General features: G+C 44.6%; 1 protein-coding gene across 1 annotated transcript in view; it reads right to left on the bottom strand.

Moving 5' to 3' along the window:
- Nucleotides 1-18,503, bottom strand: part of LOC142659107 (uncharacterized) — a 50,248-nt gene that overhangs the window by 5,270 nt on the left and 26,475 nt on the right. The window contains exons 19-35 of the mRNA XM_075834870.1: nt 17,282-17,497; nt 15,899-16,039; nt 15,658-15,821; nt 15,442-15,554; nt 14,082-14,197; nt 13,514-13,732; nt 11,570-11,710; nt 9,869-10,035; nt 9,677-9,789; nt 7,400-7,521; nt 5,057-5,275; nt 4,437-4,583; nt 3,345-3,505; nt 2,378-2,442; nt 1,800-1,915; nt 283-443; nt 80-192 (exon numbers count right to left, since the gene is read on the bottom strand). Coding sequence (XP_075690985.1) covers nt 80-192; nt 283-443; nt 1,800-1,915; nt 2,378-2,442; nt 3,345-3,505; nt 4,437-4,583; nt 5,057-5,275; nt 7,400-7,521; nt 9,677-9,789; nt 9,869-10,035; nt 11,570-11,710; nt 13,514-13,732; nt 14,082-14,197; nt 15,442-15,554; nt 15,658-15,821; nt 15,899-16,039; nt 17,282-17,497 — 2,494 coding nt within the window. The remainder of the gene's footprint in view (nt 1-79; nt 193-282; nt 444-1,799; nt 1,916-2,377; nt 2,443-3,344; nt 3,506-4,436; nt 4,584-5,056; nt 5,276-7,399; nt 7,522-9,676; nt 9,790-9,868; nt 10,036-11,569; nt 11,711-13,513; nt 13,733-14,081; nt 14,198-15,441; nt 15,555-15,657; nt 15,822-15,898; nt 16,040-17,281; nt 17,498-18,503) is intronic.

The raw sequence follows: 18,503 nt of genomic DNA, 5'->3' as shown, positions 1-18,503 counted from the left end.
GGTGTTTCAAAGTGGGTTTTCTGGACAATCCCTTTAAGTCAGCAGAAAATGATTCAGAAAGCCAGCTCTACATACTTACAGGGAAACCTCTGCATTGATGGGCTCTCCAGTTGTCCACACAAAAACAGATTCTAAATTCCGATCATTAAGACCCGTCCAAAATGACCCTTTGAAAATTTCAGAAATTGCCTCCTGGAAAAATAGAGGTTTGATAGCGTTAGACGCTTGTTATGGATGAGCTCAGTTATAGGGTGAGTGGGGATCAAAATTTCCAATATTCACCTTTTCCCGAAGGGATGTCATGTACAGTAGCTTCGTGGCCTTATAACTATTACAGATCAGCTCGGCTTCGATCCAGGTCACGCTCATCTGCGGGTCCATCAAATAGCAGCTGCCCTTCCAGTAGTGCCACCTGGGATCAGCAGGACAACGGCTCAACACGCCTGCCAGGAAACATTGAGGGTAGAAGGGGGATATATGGAAAGGATGCTCCAGCTTAGACAATGGTGACCGTAAATCCAAGAGTGCAGGGGTATACCTACCGTACAGACTAAGCGACTGCAATGGGGCCCTTGTAAGAGAGGGGCCCAGTTCTGGTTGGTCCTATACCATTTTTACTGGGAGAAATGAACCTGTGCAGGAGTCCTTTCTCCAGAGGGGGTAGGAAATTGGCCCTAGGTTCATGAAAAGGGCCTAGAACTGGCCTTCTGGATAGGAAAAATTTCTCACCTAAATGGTGGAAACATTTTAATCTTTGCTATGGGGCCACCTCTTTCCTATGTACGCCACGGCAAGAGGGGTACCAGATTACTGTGATATTAGTTTGCCTCAAATGGCATCTGATACTAGAATAGGCCCTGTAAATTTGGTTATCACCTAAAAGGGGTTCTCTGCTTTGAAAAATCTCTACTTGCTGTAAAGGTCCCTTGACAATAAGCTGATCACAAAGTGTCCCCCTGCTTGGAACCCCAGTGATCGACTGTAATCTGTGGGGAAACCTGGCAGTAAGTGTTTCATTTCTCTGCAGCACAACCACAGGGGAAATTAGGCATTACACAGTGTCCATTCGTATCAATATGTTATCTGTGTAATGCAGAACAGGACAGGTCCTCCAGAGCGAGAGACTCTTTATGTAACCACTCTCCACTCTGATATTTGATTTGCACCCAAAATACGGCCCTCCAAGGTGGTAATCAAGGGGCCAAAATATAACAAGCACTTTATGCATTGACATTTACTAAGTCTTTGACAATCGGAAATGTCTACAACGTTCATGTCTAGGAGATTCCCTTCTTCTTAGACTTGTTGGGAGCAGGAAGTGCTTTGAATGAGTCTAGTAAGCAACACATGACTGGCCAAGAGGACTCGGTGAGCCGCCAGCTAGATTTCTGTCCCCCACAGAGTATCTTGTAAATGTCCTACTGGCATATACCCGCTTGACGCAATCCCAGTTTGTTTGATGGGATCCCAGTAATCAGCTGTAATTTGTAGGGGTACCTGACAGTAAGTGACCAATTTATCTGCAGCACCACTACAGGAAAAATGAGGTATTACACAGCTCCAATTGGAATGAATGGGCTGTCCATGTAATGCTATGTCGTGTTCTTCAGAGCTAGTTAATAGGGGTAAACCAAGAAAATGCATTGTACCCATGATAGTATATGGCATCAGTTCGTAACTCTAAGCCTATTCAGAGCCTAAAAAGCAGACGTCTCCCAAAGAAATTAGGACAGCTGGGAGCACTGATAGTCATGGGAAAGAATCTACTATCATGTTGTCCACAAGGTTAGAGTACCTACCTTTAATACCCTCACATATAAAGTAGGAGATGGAGTCGCAGGGCATAAAACTCTGTTCCCCACCAGCATCAAGGACTGGGCACATCAATGCATTGGGCAATTCACTTCCCTGGATCCTAATAATTTATAGAAATATGTTATTTCAGACAATTTATATAATATCTATATTATAATACATTGAAAACGGTCCGAGAATGAGGACAAGGACCAACTAGACCTAGAGGGTGGAGTGAAAATATCTTCTAAGTCAAGAGCAGGGGTATAGGCCTTGGCAACCAATCAGATTAGCATTAGAAATGTGACAACTAGAATCTGATTGGTTGGTATAGGCCACACCTTCACTTCTTTATGCTGCTTCCCTATAAATCTGCGTGAAGTCATGCAAAATGAACAGAGTGGTCATTGACACCAACCAGGTGGTTTAGGAACCTCAGCAGATGTCTACATAGGGAATGGGATATTATATGATTAAAATGATCTACATTTGAACAAACCCTTTAAATTCTCTTCTACTACAAGATGTCCTGTCCCTTTAAAATAACAGAATAAACTACTTAGTACTGACTAATAATTCTTACCAGTATGTTGTGTTTCGGGTGACTGGGACATGTGTTGCGTGTTGAATGGCAGTCTCAATAAAGTTCTGGAATGAAAGGGTATTTATCAGAATGACAAAATCCTTATCAGCTTCATTATGGGACAAGGTATAAATCATTAAAGAGAACCCTATTTTGAAAACTTTTCAGATAGCAGGTCCCTAGGGGTAAAGCTGATCTTGAAGAACAGCGCCTCCACAGGGAAAATTAAGAATTACAAAGTGTTTATTAAGGGGGTTATTCCAGCACAGTAATAATAATGGCCTATCCTTAATATCAATATCTGATTGGTCGGGGTCCGACTCTCGGTTGTGGCTGTGCCCGGTACTGCAGCTCACAGTAGCTCAGACCCATTCAAGTGAATTGGACTGAGTTGCAGTACCAGACACAGCCACAAGCAAATGTATGGCGCTGTGCCTGAGTAACAATGAAAGGGATCTTTATGCAGCTGACCCGCGGGGCCGTCAGGACTCAGACCCACCCTGATCAGATATTGATGGCCTTTCCTAAGGATAGGCCATCAATATCACAGTTCTGTAAATCCTTTTTCAACTCAATGGATGTAAGTGATCTTCCTGATTAATAGAGATTATGTCCTCTGGCCCAATACTTTAACAAGCCCTAATAGGGCATTATACAATGGGTTGTCTAACACAACCCGAAAAACTACATTATTGGCAAACGTGTGTGTAAAATTGGTCCATGGGTTATGGGACAGGGGAAAACCAACACCAGGTCCTTTGGTTCTTGGTGGCTAAACCCGGCACCATAATGAAGGGCCCCTTCTTGCCTATATTTGCTACTGAAGCAAAAGGATAATTACCTCAAGAGATAATTTAGTGGGTGCAGATTCACCCATGGGAACTTTTTGATGCCCTAATTTAAAGGGGTCACTTCTAGTAACACATCCCTGTGTAACCACATCCTCCTATGTGTATGACATACCGACCTTTTCATCAATGTTGTCAATACTTATTAGATTTGTTTCCCGGAATCTCTCACAGAACGTGGCAGACGTCTTTCCCGATGTACGAGCGGTTGTCTCTATGTAATAACAATGTCCGTTCCAGACTCTCCACAGATCATTGGGGCACATGATGCTAGTCAGGGCTGCAATCAAGAGACAAGAACACAACAAATCTTAAGAAACTTGAACTAAAAAAACCTCAGGCCTGATCATACAGGTTCTCCAAAGTCCAGGTCGCCTCAGTACAGGACACAGTATAGAAATATTAAAGAGCAGCTGATGTGATAAGTAAAGTACAGTAATAATCCTTTAATATGGAATCAATGGGGCATGATCTGTGCCAAAGAAACCTCTTAGAACTTCTGTTGTAAGGAATCGGGGCTGAGCATGACCACTGCTGCTCCATTCAACTCTATGGAAGATCTGGAAACAGCTGAGCACGCTCACTGTTATTGTAGCTCCAATACAGCTGTATGGAGCAATAGAGAGCATGCTCAGCCACCGCTCCATACAACTGCTCACCACGGTCGTCCTGTTGAGGAAGGGGATCCAGTTATAGCCATAGGTGGGGGTCCGAATATTCTTATGCATAAACAAAAAATTTCAGCCGATTCCTTAATCTTGCAACAAAATTTTCACTTCCTTTTGGGTCCTATTTACATAGTTGATTAATTATATCTACGTGACAATTGTCTGGTTCATGAACTTTCTTCTACATACTTTTGATACCTGATCTGGGTGGTTAAAGATACCAGTGATCTACCGGGATGATGCAATAGCAGCCAAAAGGAAAGCAAGTCTTATTGTGATTATGAAACAGCTGCATATGACAAAGATGTAGCAGAGGTGAGTTTGTCATTTGACATAACACCTTGTGATATCACCATAAGTTATTTGTAGTTCTTCATAGGACTGTAGGGGCATAGTGCATGTCTCCAAGACCCCCAAACCCCCGTTATTGGGGGCTCTTTTCCCTAAGAATTTGTGTGGCAGTTACCTGATATACAAACAATGCAACCCACAGGGTTAAATGACAAATTGAGCAAAGAGACGGTTGAAACCAGCAGGACGAACCATAGTTGCAGCTTTTCAGATGACCCAAGATGCTCACACAGGTTTCTCCTCCTTGACATTCTCCTAGGACGGAATTGCAGAACAGTCCTTTCACACAGATTGGACAGCGCTGAGCACATCGGCGGCCAAAGAATCCCACAGAACAAGCTGGGAAAGAAATGTAGTCGTTTTAGCTATATTATATGAATAAGACGTTTGTATGCCAGGTCATGGCGGCCATGATGAAACTCTGATAGAGATCCCCACATGAACCCCCTCCTTTGGCTCAACTGATGATGGATATTAACATTAGTTTCCTGATCAGCTGTGGTTATAGTCAGCAGACACTGTGAACAAGCAGAGCTGCAGTGTAAAGCATGGAGGAGGGACAGCAGCAGCCTGAGCCTCTGATAAAGCAGCGTGTAGATTTGAGACTACCTCAGACTAATATAGACAATTCCGCTAACCTGGAGTCACTTATCATAGAAGAGAAAAAAAAAAGTTAAAAAAAGCAGCCAACATGACCAAGTAATAAGCACATTTTTTTCTTTTTCGGAACACGATTGAATGCTGATAAAGTTTGGACGTATAAAAAGTAACAGAAGATCCTGGTAAATGCTAGCAAACAAAGCCAACAATACCTGATTTGAGATATGCAATGTCTGCCTGGCGCGTGCTCTTTATCAGAATCGTTCCCATGACAGGATAATGTAAGCCTTGCCTTAGGGTGACACCAGTGCATTGTGGGATATGTGCAATACAGCTAGCCACCGCAGCGTCCAGTAGATCGTGACCAGTCTGGCTTTTCGGCATTGGGTCCAAAAGAATCATGCCTTGGTGTTGTTCAAACATGGAAATCACTGGAGGAAGATAGGACGGTTCATTAATAAGCACTTTTCATTACGCTGATATGTCAAACCAACTTACATAATCAGGAAAGAGCAGAGTAGGTTTTATAACTTCATATTGATTGGTGGTAGCACCGACCCGCATATTCATATCTGGACAGGGATGATTGGCATAGAGAGAGGAGGACACAGGTTTCACTACATGCAATTGATTTATTGGATTTCATTCAGTGGCTGATATGTGAATGAGATCATGCTGGGACTTCCTCATGAGAGGGGGAGAGAGCGCTGCATTGTAAAGGCTGCAGAATTGGTTACTGCTATATTAAAAAAGGATTGTTATTATTATTACTACTAAAAAAAAGGAAAAAACTTTTTTTTACATGGAGTCAGAAAGTCGTTTTCATACATGCATTCCTTATTATTTTAGGTGGGTTGGAATTTGTGCTGGCAATCTGAATCTACAAACCAAACCTGCTTAACTAGACAAGCATTGCTACCAAACATTAAAAAATCAGGTCCTAGAGAGCAAAACATATTTATAGATACATTACATGGACATCGCCATGCAGTCACTTTACAGACATGAGTGATAGAACGTTGTAAAGCGATCACTTAATTCCAGCGCGGTCCTGTAATAAGACGCCACCGGTGTAACAAGTCAGTTCCGGAGATGTCTTCCCTCCTAGATCTTCCACCATCAACTGTGAGTGATCTTATTGTAAAGTGGAAGGAACCTCAGCAACTCAGCCACGAAGTGCAGACCACAGAGCGGGGGGGCTGAGGAGCAAGTGCAGAAAAGTCGCCAACGCTCTGCTGACTCTATAACTGCAGAGTACAGACCTCCCCTGGTATTAACATCCGCATATAAACTGTGCCCGGGAGCTTCATGGCCTGGGGGCAGCTGCATGCCAGCCTTACATCACCCAGCACAATGCCAAGCGTCAGATGGAGGGGTGTAAAGCCGCCGGCACTGGACTCTGGAGCAGCGGAAACGTGTTCTGTGGAGTGACGCTTCTCTATCTGACGTGTTCTGTGGAGTGACGCTTCTCTATCTGACGTGTTCTGTGGAGTGACGCTTCTCTATCTGACGTGTTCTGTGGAGTGACGCTTCTCTATCTGACGTGTTCTGTGGAGTGACGCTTCTCTATCTGACGTGTTCTGTGGAGTGACGCTTCTCTATCTGACGTGTTCTGTGGAGTGACGCTTCTCTATCTGACGTGTTCTGTGGAGTGACGCTTCTCTATATGACGTGTTCTGTGGAGTGACGCTTCTCTATCCGACGTGTTCTGTGGAGCGACGCTTCTCTATCTGATGGACGAGTCTGGGTTTGGTGATGCCAGGAGAACGTTACCTGCCTGACTGCATCGTGCCAGCTGTAAAGTTTAGTGGAGAAGGGGTAGTACTATGGGGGTGTTTTTCAGAGGTCGGCCCCTTCGTTCCAGTGAAGACATTTAGGATAATTAGCTTCCAACTTTGTGGGAACAGTTTGGGGTTTGGCCCTTTTCTGTTCCTCATGAATGCGCCCCAGTACACAAGGTCCATAAAGACATGGTGGGTGAGTTCGGGGTAGAAAAACTTGACTGGCCGCACAGAGTCCTGACCTCAACCCCATCCAGCACCTTTGGGATGAACTAGAACAGATATTACGAGCCCAATATCAGTGTAAAAATACCCACTGACACCCCAAAATCTTGTAGAAATCCTTCCCAGAAGAGTGGAAGACGTTTTACTGCAAAGAGGGGGAACCAGATCCATATTAATGTCTATGTATTTAAAATGGGATATCATAAAAGCTCCTGTAGTTGTAATGTGGAGGTGTCCCAATACATTTGTCCATATAGTGTATGAATATGAAAGTGTAATGTTTAGAGCGGAGCAGGGCACAAAGGCAACTATTATCTGGCCTACATTGCCCCTTGGTGGAGTAATTCTTCAACGGAGGTCTATGTGGGAAGGATGTTACAATGTATAATAACAGAAGGCTGTGACATAGAACATGAAGTACAGCAAAAACTCAATATTAGAAAGTATAAGCGAACATTCGGGTTAAGTTCTGGCAGGAGAGAGATCAGCCGTCAGAGTTCTCCTTTAATATAATAGAATGACCTGATTTATAATGGTTTGTGTTATTACCTGGTTGTTCACATACCCATCCATGTGGGGCTGAGCACACGTCTGACGCCAGTGCAGCCGGAGATGGACTGAGATTTACACAGATATTGTTCACTATGAAACTGGTTGGGGTCACGGACATCCTGACAACATGAAGACGTATGAACAGATTAGGATTTATTATCAGACATTATTAATATCATTATATCCAGCACAAAACTACAGAGAGAATTTCAATTTAATCATACCTCCCAATTTTCAAGTATTGCCAAGAGGTACAACCTATACGGCACACGTAGCGGCAATTTTTTTCCCTGTTAATCCCGCCCAATCCCCACCCATACACACCCAGTTCAGCCCCCATTCAGTATAATGCCCCATAGATGCCTAATACAGTATAATGCCCACACAGATGCCCCCATACAGTATAATGCCCCCCAAAGCTGCTCCTATACAGTATAATGCCCCCCATAGCTGCTCCTATACAGTATAATGCCCCCCATAGCTGCTCATATATAGTATAATGTCCCCTTAACTGCTACCATACAGTATAATGCCCCCATAGCTGCCACCATACAGTATAATGCCCCATAGATGCACCCATACAGTATAAAGCCAACACATTGGCACAGCTGCTCCTATACAGTATAATGAACCCTTAGCTGCCACCATACAGTATAATATCCCCTTAGAAGGTGTCCCATACAGTATAATGCCCTATAGCTGCTCCTATAAGAAATAATGCCCCATAGCTGCCCCCATACAGTATAATGTCCCCTTAGCAGGTGACCCATACAGTATAATGCCCTATAGCTGCTCCTATAAGATATAATGCCCCATAGCTGCCCCAATACAGTATAATGTCCCCTTAGCAGGTGCCCCCATACTGTATAATGCCCCCTTAGCAAGCAAGTGCCATCTGACATCATTGCATCGCGCCTGTCTGTGCAGAGCCACTAACGGCTGCTTCACACAGTGAATGCTAAAGCAGGAAGCGGACTGTTCCCTGCTTAAAGGGATGGTGTTGCCAGAAAAACATGTTTTTTTTTTAAAAATTAAACATTTAGTGTGTGGGTGATTAAACATTGTTCAAATTTTTTTTATTTTTTTGCATGAGTCCATGTAATATTATAAATTATTTCTAATTTATAATACTACCCATTTTTGGTCACTAGATGGAGCTGTTCCCAAAATTGCAGCATTGCAACATTGGGTTAAAAGCCCTCGCTCTAGTGAGCTCTCAGCATCCCCCCCTCCTTTATCCTGGCTAGTGCCGGGATAAACGAGGGGTTTGAAAGGTTTAACCTCCTACACTGTGTGTCGCCATTTTTTGAGGTAACCCACAGTGTAGTAGGTTTACATACAGTAGTAAACACACACAAACACTAACATACATTGAAATCTCTTACCTGCTCCTGCCGCCGCGGCTCCCTCCGGCCCGTCCGCTCCCTTTGCTGCCGCTGTTCCATGTGCACAAGTCCGGAAGCCGCGACCGGAAGTAGTAATATTACTGTCCGGCCGCGACTTCCGGTCCACAGGAAAATGGCGCCGGACGGCGCCAATTTCGAATAGGACTGTGTGGGAGCGGCGCATGCGCAGTTCCCACACAGACGCCGTACACGGCAGTCAATGGGACGGGAGCCGTTCGCAGTCCCTATGGGACTGTGGCTGCCGTGTTCCATGTCTGTGTGTGTCGTTAATCGACACACACAGAAATGGAACAAAAAATGGCAGCCCCCATAGGGAGGAAAAAGTGTAAAAATAAGAAACAGTAAAACACAAACACACAAATGAAAATAAACGTTTTTATTAAAGCACTAACATCTTTAACATATAAAAAAATTATTTGTGATGACACTGTTCCTTTAAGCATTGGATTCTTGAGGACGCAGATACAGTTGAAACCGGGACATACCACGAGCCCCCCGGGACAGCAAGACACTGCCCGGAATCCGGGACGGTCCCGCTGAATCCAGGACGGTTGAGAGGTATGATTTAAGATCTAGTGTTAAAGGGACAGTTTCCTTAATGTGCTCCACAAACAGCGCAACTCTCGTCCACGGGTTGTGTGTGGTATTGCCTCTAAGCCACATTTCTTTGAATGGTCATCAACTGCAATACCAGACACAGACCTCAGGTTGGTTTCATCCATTGCAAGCTGTATCATCTATCCTACATAATTTTGAGAATGTTTTCAATGACACACAACAATTATGATTTCCATCGGAGCACAGTTAGAATACAATGTATGTGAAATCATCGGTTAACGTTGTTTTGATTATTTTTCCTATAAATTACCAGGGGGCTGACATATTAGTCCTCTGCCTGTCCACCCAGGTCCATATAAGTCCTCTTGTTGTTGTACTGAGACCTGTCCATATATTCCCTTCGATCATGGAGGACACCCATTCCTGATGAATGAACAGGACATTACAATGATCACTGGCTGCACGGAATATGATACTATATCCCAATTTAAATACAAGTCACCTTTTCCTGCAGGCTGTTAATAGTCAGGAGCCATGTCCTCTGGTAAGAGCTGCAGGCGAACTTGGCATCGTCCCACGTATTAGCCTCTCCACCTTCTGATATATAGTAACAGTGTCCATCCCAGAACCACCACCCCGGCTCCTGAGGACACTCCAGACTCTTGGCCTCTAGAGAGAAGTTTATAGAGAATATAATGATCACCTAAAAATGAACTAACATTTCATTCAGTTCATAAAGCGGATTCATCAAGCAGTACACAATGGTTACCAGTAGATGGTGCTGTCTATGAAGAGTATTTTCCATTTTGCAATATGAAACAATTCCTAATGATAATTACCATTATTATTACTTTAAGAACATGCTCATCTTCTTTATACACAATTCTTACATTTCAATTTCTACATAAAAAGTTGAGTCACTTTGTAAATATATTACTTATTCTGTACTGATGCTGGGCTACAGCATGTATTATACTCCAGAGCTGCACTCACTATTCTGCTGGTGGAGTCACTGTGTACATACATTACTTATCCTGTACTGATCCTGAGTTACATCCTGTATTATACTCCAGAGCTGCACTCACTATTCTGCTGGTGGAGTCACTGTGTACATACATTACATTACTTATCCTGTACTGATGCTGGGCTACAGCATGTATTATACTCCAGAGCTGCACTCACTATTCTGCTGGTGGAGTCACTGTGTACATACATTACATTACTTATCCTGTACTGATCCTGAGTTACATCCTGTATTATACTCCAGAGCTGCACTCACTATTCTGCCGGTGGAGTCACTGTGCACATACATTACATTACTTATCCTGTACTGATCCTGAGTTATATCCTGTATTATACTCCAGAGCTGCACTCACTATTCTGCCGGTGGAGTCACTGTGTACATACATTACATTACTTCTCCTGTACTGATCCTGAGTTACATCCTGTATTATACTCCAGAGCTGCACTCACTGTTCTGCTGGTGGAGTCACTGTGTACATACATTACTTATCCTGTACTGATCCTGAGTTACATCCTGTATTATACTCCAGAGCTGCACTCACTATTCTGCTGGTGGAGTCACTGTGTACATACATTACTTATCCTGTACTGATCCTGAGTTACATCCTGTATTATACTCCAGAGCTGCACTCACTATTCTGCTGGTGGAGTCACTGTGTACATACATTACTTATCCTGTACTGATCCTGAGTTACATCCTGTATTATACTCCAGAGCTGCACTCACTATTCTGCTGGTGGAGTCACTGTGTACATACATTACATTACTTATCCTGTACTGATCCTGAGTTACATCCTGTATTATACTGCAGAGCTGCACTCACTGTTCTGCTGGTGGAGTCTCTCTGGAATATAATACAGGCAGTAACTCAGCTGATGTTTTCCCAGGACAATGGGCCATAGCGCTGCATATATATTACTGGGATTAAGTAATAAACGTTTTAGAGGTAGAATATAATAAAGACAAGATGTACCACCAACGACACAGCCTGTTATAATGAGGACCCCCCACCGCCTTTTCTTAGGTGAATTTGAACCTCTCCACAATATTATCAAACTAAAAGAAGAAGAAGATGGAGTTTTATGTCATCCTTCTTTCCTTCAATGAATTGGAAGGAAGAGTAAGTATCAGAGTATCCGGTGTCAGGATGGTGGGAGTCATCTCCTATGTGTTAACTTACTTTGACAGCCGGCCAGCTGTAGCCCGGTAACACAGGTGACCACGTTGTCACATACACCTGTCAGTGGGTTACAGGCGGCATCTCCAGGACATTCATGACAATGGTAACTGCATTCGGTCCCAAAGAAGCCTGGTAAACAAGCTGAGAAACAAGACACAAGATGCTTATCCTGCTCCAAGTAACTGGAAGGCAGAACGTAGCGTGCAGATCATCTACAATGCTCCATCCCCTCCAAAACTGACTCCTAAGAACATATCTGATTCCGTCAGTCAGTCTTTGCTTTATATACTCTTATATACTTATTTTCCAGTTGTCATGCAGAGTCACACGACTATTACACTGAAAGACAGAAGTTCTGTTCTGTCAAGGTGTTAAAGGAACACCCCAAAACCGATAACACTGTTATGCCGGGCCCGAGGGGGGCGGAGCATGACACAGAACACCGATCCCTGCGTCAATCACCGCGCCCTTAGACCTTGCACTAGATATAACAGTGTATTACTTTCGTCTGGAGTGTTCCTTCAACATACCCGCTTAGCTATATATAATCTCACCCATTACACATCCCATAGGGGTTTCTTACCCAGCTTTCCCAGACTCCTGAAAGGAAACTGACTGGCGGTGCGGTGATACTTCTATTCTTTACTGATCTATATTCAAATTAGGAAGATTTGCTGTTCGGGGTCTGGGAAAGTTGAATGATATTTTCTTCTCTATTTTTTTTATTCTTTACCTTATGTTGTGCAGAATAGAATAAAAATGCTCAAGGAAATTAAAGGTGTTTGTAAGATTAGAAAAAGGGTCTGATTTTTACCAGAAATAGCGCCACTTTTGTCCATAGGCTCTGCCTGGTATTGCAACTCAGCCCTATTCACTAAAATGGAGCTGATTTGGAATACCAGACACTACCTATGGACAAGAGCGGCGCTTTTTAAAAAAAAAAAGGCAGTACCACTTTCAATGATAAAGTTGAGGACCTTTTGCAGACACCTGTAAGGGTGATTAACACCACCGAGGACTTACCTGTCCGGAGCGGAGCGGGATGGCGTCGGCGGCTGTCAGGAGAGCGCGCATGCGCCGGGAGTGAGGTGACGCGCGACCGGAAGTGGTCAGAAGGGCACAAAGTGAGGAAGTGAGGTGACGCGCGACCGGAAGAGAGGAAAGAGGGCGGTAAGGAGAGAAGGAAGAGGATGAGGTGAAGCGGCGGAGTGTGGCAGAAGGGAGAGAAGCGGCGGAAGAGAGAAGCGGCGGGGAGATCGGTGGAGCAGGGAACCAAGGCAGGCAGCCTTGGAGAGAGGGAAAAGAGAAGAGCAGGACCAGAGAGAGACAGGCCGGACGAGTGTGAAGGAAGGGGCCGCAGTGACCAAAGAACCCCCCAGCCCAGCAGCACTAGCCGCCCAGCAGACAGAGGCACTAACCGCCAGCAGCACTAGCCGCCCAGCAGACAGAGGCACTAACCGCCAGCAGCACTAGCCGCCCAGCAGACAGAGGCACTAACCGCCAGCAGCACTAGCCGCCCAGCAGACAGCAGCAGAGGTCCAGCCGCGCAGTGGTGCTGCAGCCAGACCCTGGGACACAGCCTCAAAGCTGAGGGAGAAGACGCAGAGGAGCACAGGTACTGGACTTATTTCTCCCTAAGCGAGGACGAGGAAGTGTAACTCCCGTAGTCGCGACAGTGCACCAGAGACTTTCCCATACGGAGGAGGCGGAATAGACATTGTGCCACGCCCTTCAACGCCCCAACCTTTTGCCCGTGGTTACCTCCTGGCCGTGTTCCGGCAGTTCAGTTCTGAGGACAATTGTTACCCGAAGTTAAATGTTTTAACCATGAAGAGGAGATCCGTTTCTGAATTTCCACAGTAAACAACCGTTAAACCAACCGCAGTGTCGTATCTATTGCCCACCACAGCAGCACCCACCTACACACCTCCAGACAACACTCACCAGTTTTCAGGTAAGCGGTGACAGGGACAGCTTCAGCCGCCATCAGCTGAGTGCCCGTAACCAGCACAAAGGTATTATTCCACTGGGTAACGCCGGTGCAATTCTCCCGTTCCAGGATACAAGCTGATTTTGATTCCGCAAGGGTATACAAAGTACTGGAGTTGTAAATGAATGGTATGAGAAGAGCGTGGCCTGGAATCTCCTGGAATAAATCCACGGCTGCAAAACACAAGTCAAAGCAATTCCTCGAAATCTCATAACTGGAAACAAGAGAGGATTTACCCCCAGATCAAGAAAACCCGACTAACTATAACTCCTTAATGTTGTTCTCATCTGTCAGATTTTATTCGTTATATTTCTCCATGTCTTATGTATATCTATCTGGGAAAGCTGGGTGACAACCGATATGGTTGCCATACAACATCCACAGAAACCCAGCTTTCCTAATGTCCTGAGCAAAACATCTGCCCAGTTAATGTAATATATCATCCACTGCCCCATTATTAAAGGGACAGGTCCTGCAGCTCTTTAGGTTAAGGCCTCGGTATGCCTAGAATGTACTCCTCACCCTCATCTCGCTCACAGATCCAGGGTCTTTTGGCCGTACAATCCACTTGAGACACGAGACTCCCAGTAGTATCCAGCTCTATGCAGCCACTCGGACTGGACTTCACATCACTAAGCCTGCAAGACACCGGATAGTTATACTGGCACCGAAAAAGTTATTATAATGTCATTTTCTCTTTTAAAAGGAAATCTGTCCCCAGAGAGACCCTTAAAGGGGTTGTCTGCTTTTGACAATTGCTTTTTATTAGAAGGGTTTCTCTGAAAATCAGCTGATCAGAGCGCCTGATGTGCTGGATCCTGCAGCGCGAGAGACGATCTTTGCAGCCGCTCTCCACTCTGTCCTGCAGCTGCCACTAGGGGGAGCTCACTGCATAGGAATTTTTACAGCTCTAAATGAACTCAATAATAAATTCATATGCAGTGAGCTCCCCCTAGTGGCGACAGAAAGCATTTCAGCCCTGGTTTTGTTCAAGTGGGTTTTCTAGGCACTAGTAACCCCCCTCCCCAAGTGCCCCCCAATGCCCTATTAAGGAAATGTTAGTGGGGGCATCTGCGTTTATTAAATACCCCCCCCCCCCAATTTTTAAGTAGTACCCAGCAGGAAGGAACCAACACCTAACCCTCTTGGCTCTACTGATTAAACTAGAGGGTTCGGGTTCCTTTTATCCTCATAATGTGTGTAGAAAAAGCCATCGCTTTATGATCAGAGGGAATCTGGACCTTTGGGACCCTCACAATCCTGAAAATGAAGGGGCCACAGTGCTGATTTGGCGCTGCGTCCCCTTCCCTGTTTTTCCTAGAACAGCACCCCCCGGCCAACTGGAACACGACCCCATTCAAGGGCATGGAAACTTAGAATGGGAACGCAGCGCTACATCAGAGCGGCGGCTCTTTTATCTTCAGGATCAGTGGGTATCCAAGAGGTTGGGCTCAAAGCGATCATAAAGTGATGCCATATCCTAGCGATATGCCATCACTTAATAAGATGGGAACAAGCTTTTAAAGGAAGATTAACTTTAAATGGACTTTGTTTATAATGTATTGGTGTGTATAAGCCCTCATATAACTTTTACAAAATACATCATTTTGTCTTGCTTGTTTCTTGTATTCTTTGGTCTTGCAGTTCCATCCCTGACCACACGGTGAGCTGTTAGGGGAAAGTTAGACATGCACATCATATAGCATGGTAATGCAATAACCTAAAGCTCCACCTTGTGGTAAGAATATTCACTGCAGCCATTTACTTTTTTTGTGATGTAAAACATAAATGACACATTTTTTATTTTTCTTTAACGCACGAGGAACCAGAAAACAAATTAATTAAAAGCATTAAAAGTAATCTAAAGGTACAAAATACTGACCATGGAACAGATATGTCTGCTGGATCATTTTCTGCCCATGTCCATTTTCCATCGTTATCAATGTCGTTGAGCCCTGTCCAGCTCTTCCCCGAGATCATAGCAGAGATCCACATCTTCCAAAGTAAAGTAGAGAGATAATGTAAAATTTGTGCCCCAAGACAGCCTTATGAATGTATTATATCCAAAAATATGACGGGAGCATTGACTGTAAATGACCTTCTCTTCTGAACTGTCAATAACCAAAAACGTGGTTCCTTTAAAGCGTCTGCACGCCATGTTAGCTTCCAACCAAGTCTTGGTATCCGTGGTCTGTATATAGTAGCAGTGGCCTCGCCAGAACCACCATCCTGAACCCTGAGGACACTTGAGGCTGATGAGGCCTTAAAAACAAGACACAATTGTCATAAAAACATAAATACCTTAATTCATGGGAAACATAAATGAGACTTTCAGCTACCATGTTCGCAGGAAAGTGAATATCTCCGAACACATCGGAGAAAACTGTCGCAGGCTCCTATGATGGGATTGCACATCTGAGGCCGGTGACATGGAGGACACAGCTCTTCACAGTTTTTGCCAAAAAATCCCGGAGCACAAGCTAAAACAATAAAACAAGATCTGAGCTTAGGTAACAAGTAATGGGGCTCCATACGAAGGAGATAAATCTGGGGAGGGGGGGGGCACTTATTTAAAAAACAGAGGTAGAGCGACAAGATGGCAACAAGAGAGGCACCCAAGCAGCTGCTATGGAGCGCCTGGAGAGAAGAGGGAATTCCTGGTAATCCAACCGGGAAAGTCCATACATTCTGGATAGGTCATCAGTATAAGATCAGTGGAGATCAGTGGAGATCCGACTCCCAGGCCCCGTACCGATCATCTGTTCCGGCACCGGAAGATTTGCAGTGATCGGTGCTGGAAGCAGATGGCTGCAACCCCTGTATAGCGGCTGTACTGCAGCTCTGGTCCTATTCCAGTAAATGGCACGGCTGCAATACAGTGGTTGGCGCCATCTGCGTCTGGCACTGACCACTGCAAAATGTCCGGTGTAGGAGGCAGCTGGAATCGCTGATCGGTGCAGGCTCCGGGTGTCGTATCCTCACCGATCATATACTGATGACCGCTCCTGTGGATAGGTCATCAGTATAAAACGCCCTGTGCGCAGACAGCCCCTTTAAGAGTAAGGAGCGGGGAGATTCCTGAGGCGCCCCATCTCAGTGTAGCCAGCACCAAACCGATTGCGGCCCAAGGATCCACTTGTCTGTAAAAATCTGGTTTGCGTATCTTCACCCTATCTTCAACCCCCTCCTTCTGGCACTAGCCAGAATAAGGGAGGGGGGATTGTGTGAGGACACTAGAGAGTGTGTCTACCGCAAATTTGCAGCATAAAGCAGTGAGGTTGCTTTACCACATTGACCATGCTGCAATTTTGGGAACTGCTCCCTCTAGTGCCCAGCACATGGAAATGTTATAAATTAGAATCTAATTTATAATATTTCCTGACTTGTGAAAAAATTAAAACAATGTGTAATCACTCAAATACTAATTGTTTAACTAAAAATAAATTCTAGCGACACATTCCCTTTAAGAGTGATCATGGGCCGCAGCCCGCAGGTACTAGTAGATGGATAAGCCCTGAATAGATCTTGAGGATTTTGGCCAAGGAGCCCTTTGGTTTTGGTCAGAAGGGCTGACGGTTATGTGAAAGGGCCCTGGCACGTGGCAGGTGGACTAAGCTACAGGTGATAGACGAGCTATTGGCCAGACTTCTAAGAAGAGTCAGCGAGCACCAACTTGTTCTTATAAGAATAGTCTCCCCAACCGTCGCATATTTTGGTCCTACCTGTCTTTACATAGAGGGTTGCGGCTGATCCTGGACTGTCCACAATAACCGTCCCATTCACGGCATAGTAATTGCCATTCCAATCAACAATCCCGGTGCATTTGGTAGTCATCATGTAACAAGCGTCCTGCGCCTCCACAAGGGATTTCTTTGACCACAGAGCTGCGCCCGTTATTGAGATCAGTATCTTCTCAGTGAAAACAGCAAATGCAGAGTCTGATAGGACACACGGAAAACAGAATAAAATGATCAACGTGGAGTCAATTCTTGCCGGATCCATTTATATAAAATGGTTAAAAAAAAAAAAAAAAAAAGCAGATGCGTCTGAGATGTTACTGAATACAGTGCGGTTTATTTATGTGTATTTAGGGGGAAGGTCGTTGCCCATAACAATGTAACCAATCAGATCGCTGCTTGTATTTATTCTTCTGCACTATAGAAATGAAAACTGGAATCTGATTGGTCACTATCGACCACGCCTACACTTTTCTTTGGACTGCTCCCCAAATGTATCTCTGAAGCGCCAAAAACATAAGAATGTTGACACTTTAAAAAAGGGCATCAGCTGGCCATAAAGGGTTAAACCAGCAGTCGTGCAGACCAGCCTCTGTACAGTTCCCCAAATCAAAGTTTTGGGGTACACCATTTTTCTGAAAGGGACATGCAGGTGGTGCATCGGGGAGAGAGCCTATTCAGTATATTCTCTATTTATGAGGACCTGTCACCTCTCCTGACATGTGTAATTTAGTAAATCTTTGTAAGCCCCTGTGGGGGAAATAACAATTTTGGAACATCTTTTCTTAGAACTCTGCGTTGTGCCGTTACTCTGTTATTCCTCCTAGAAATTTATGAATAAATTGTCAACTGCGTGTTCCCAGGGGCGTGGCCATACAGTCACTGTCAGCATTGATTGGACATTGTCTATCTGTGTAGGGACACACCCCCAACTAGTAAAACCCCAGTTGTCTACTTATTCATAAATTTCTAGGAGGAATAACAGAGGAACAGCACAACGTAGAGTTCTAAGAAAAGATGCTTCAGAATTGTTGTTTCATGGGGAATACAAAAGGTTTACTAAAACAGACATGTCAGGAGAGGTGACCGGTCCTCTTAAAAGGGGTTTTCCAGGATTTTCCATTAATAGAGTATGCTTAGTTTAGGCCATCAATGAGTGCTCGGTGGGGACTTGCAGGAGTGCCCTGGCCCCGTCACTGTTGTTCTA

This window comes from Rhinoderma darwinii, chromosome 8 (assembly GCF_050947455.1).
Source record: "Rhinoderma darwinii isolate aRhiDar2 chromosome 8, aRhiDar2.hap1, whole genome shotgun sequence".
NCBI lineage: Eukaryota > Metazoa > Chordata > Amphibia > Anura > Rhinodermatidae > Rhinoderma > Rhinoderma darwinii.
The sequence above is the reverse complement of the archived record's forward strand: the minus strand, read 5'-3'. Positions and strand labels throughout refer to the sequence as shown.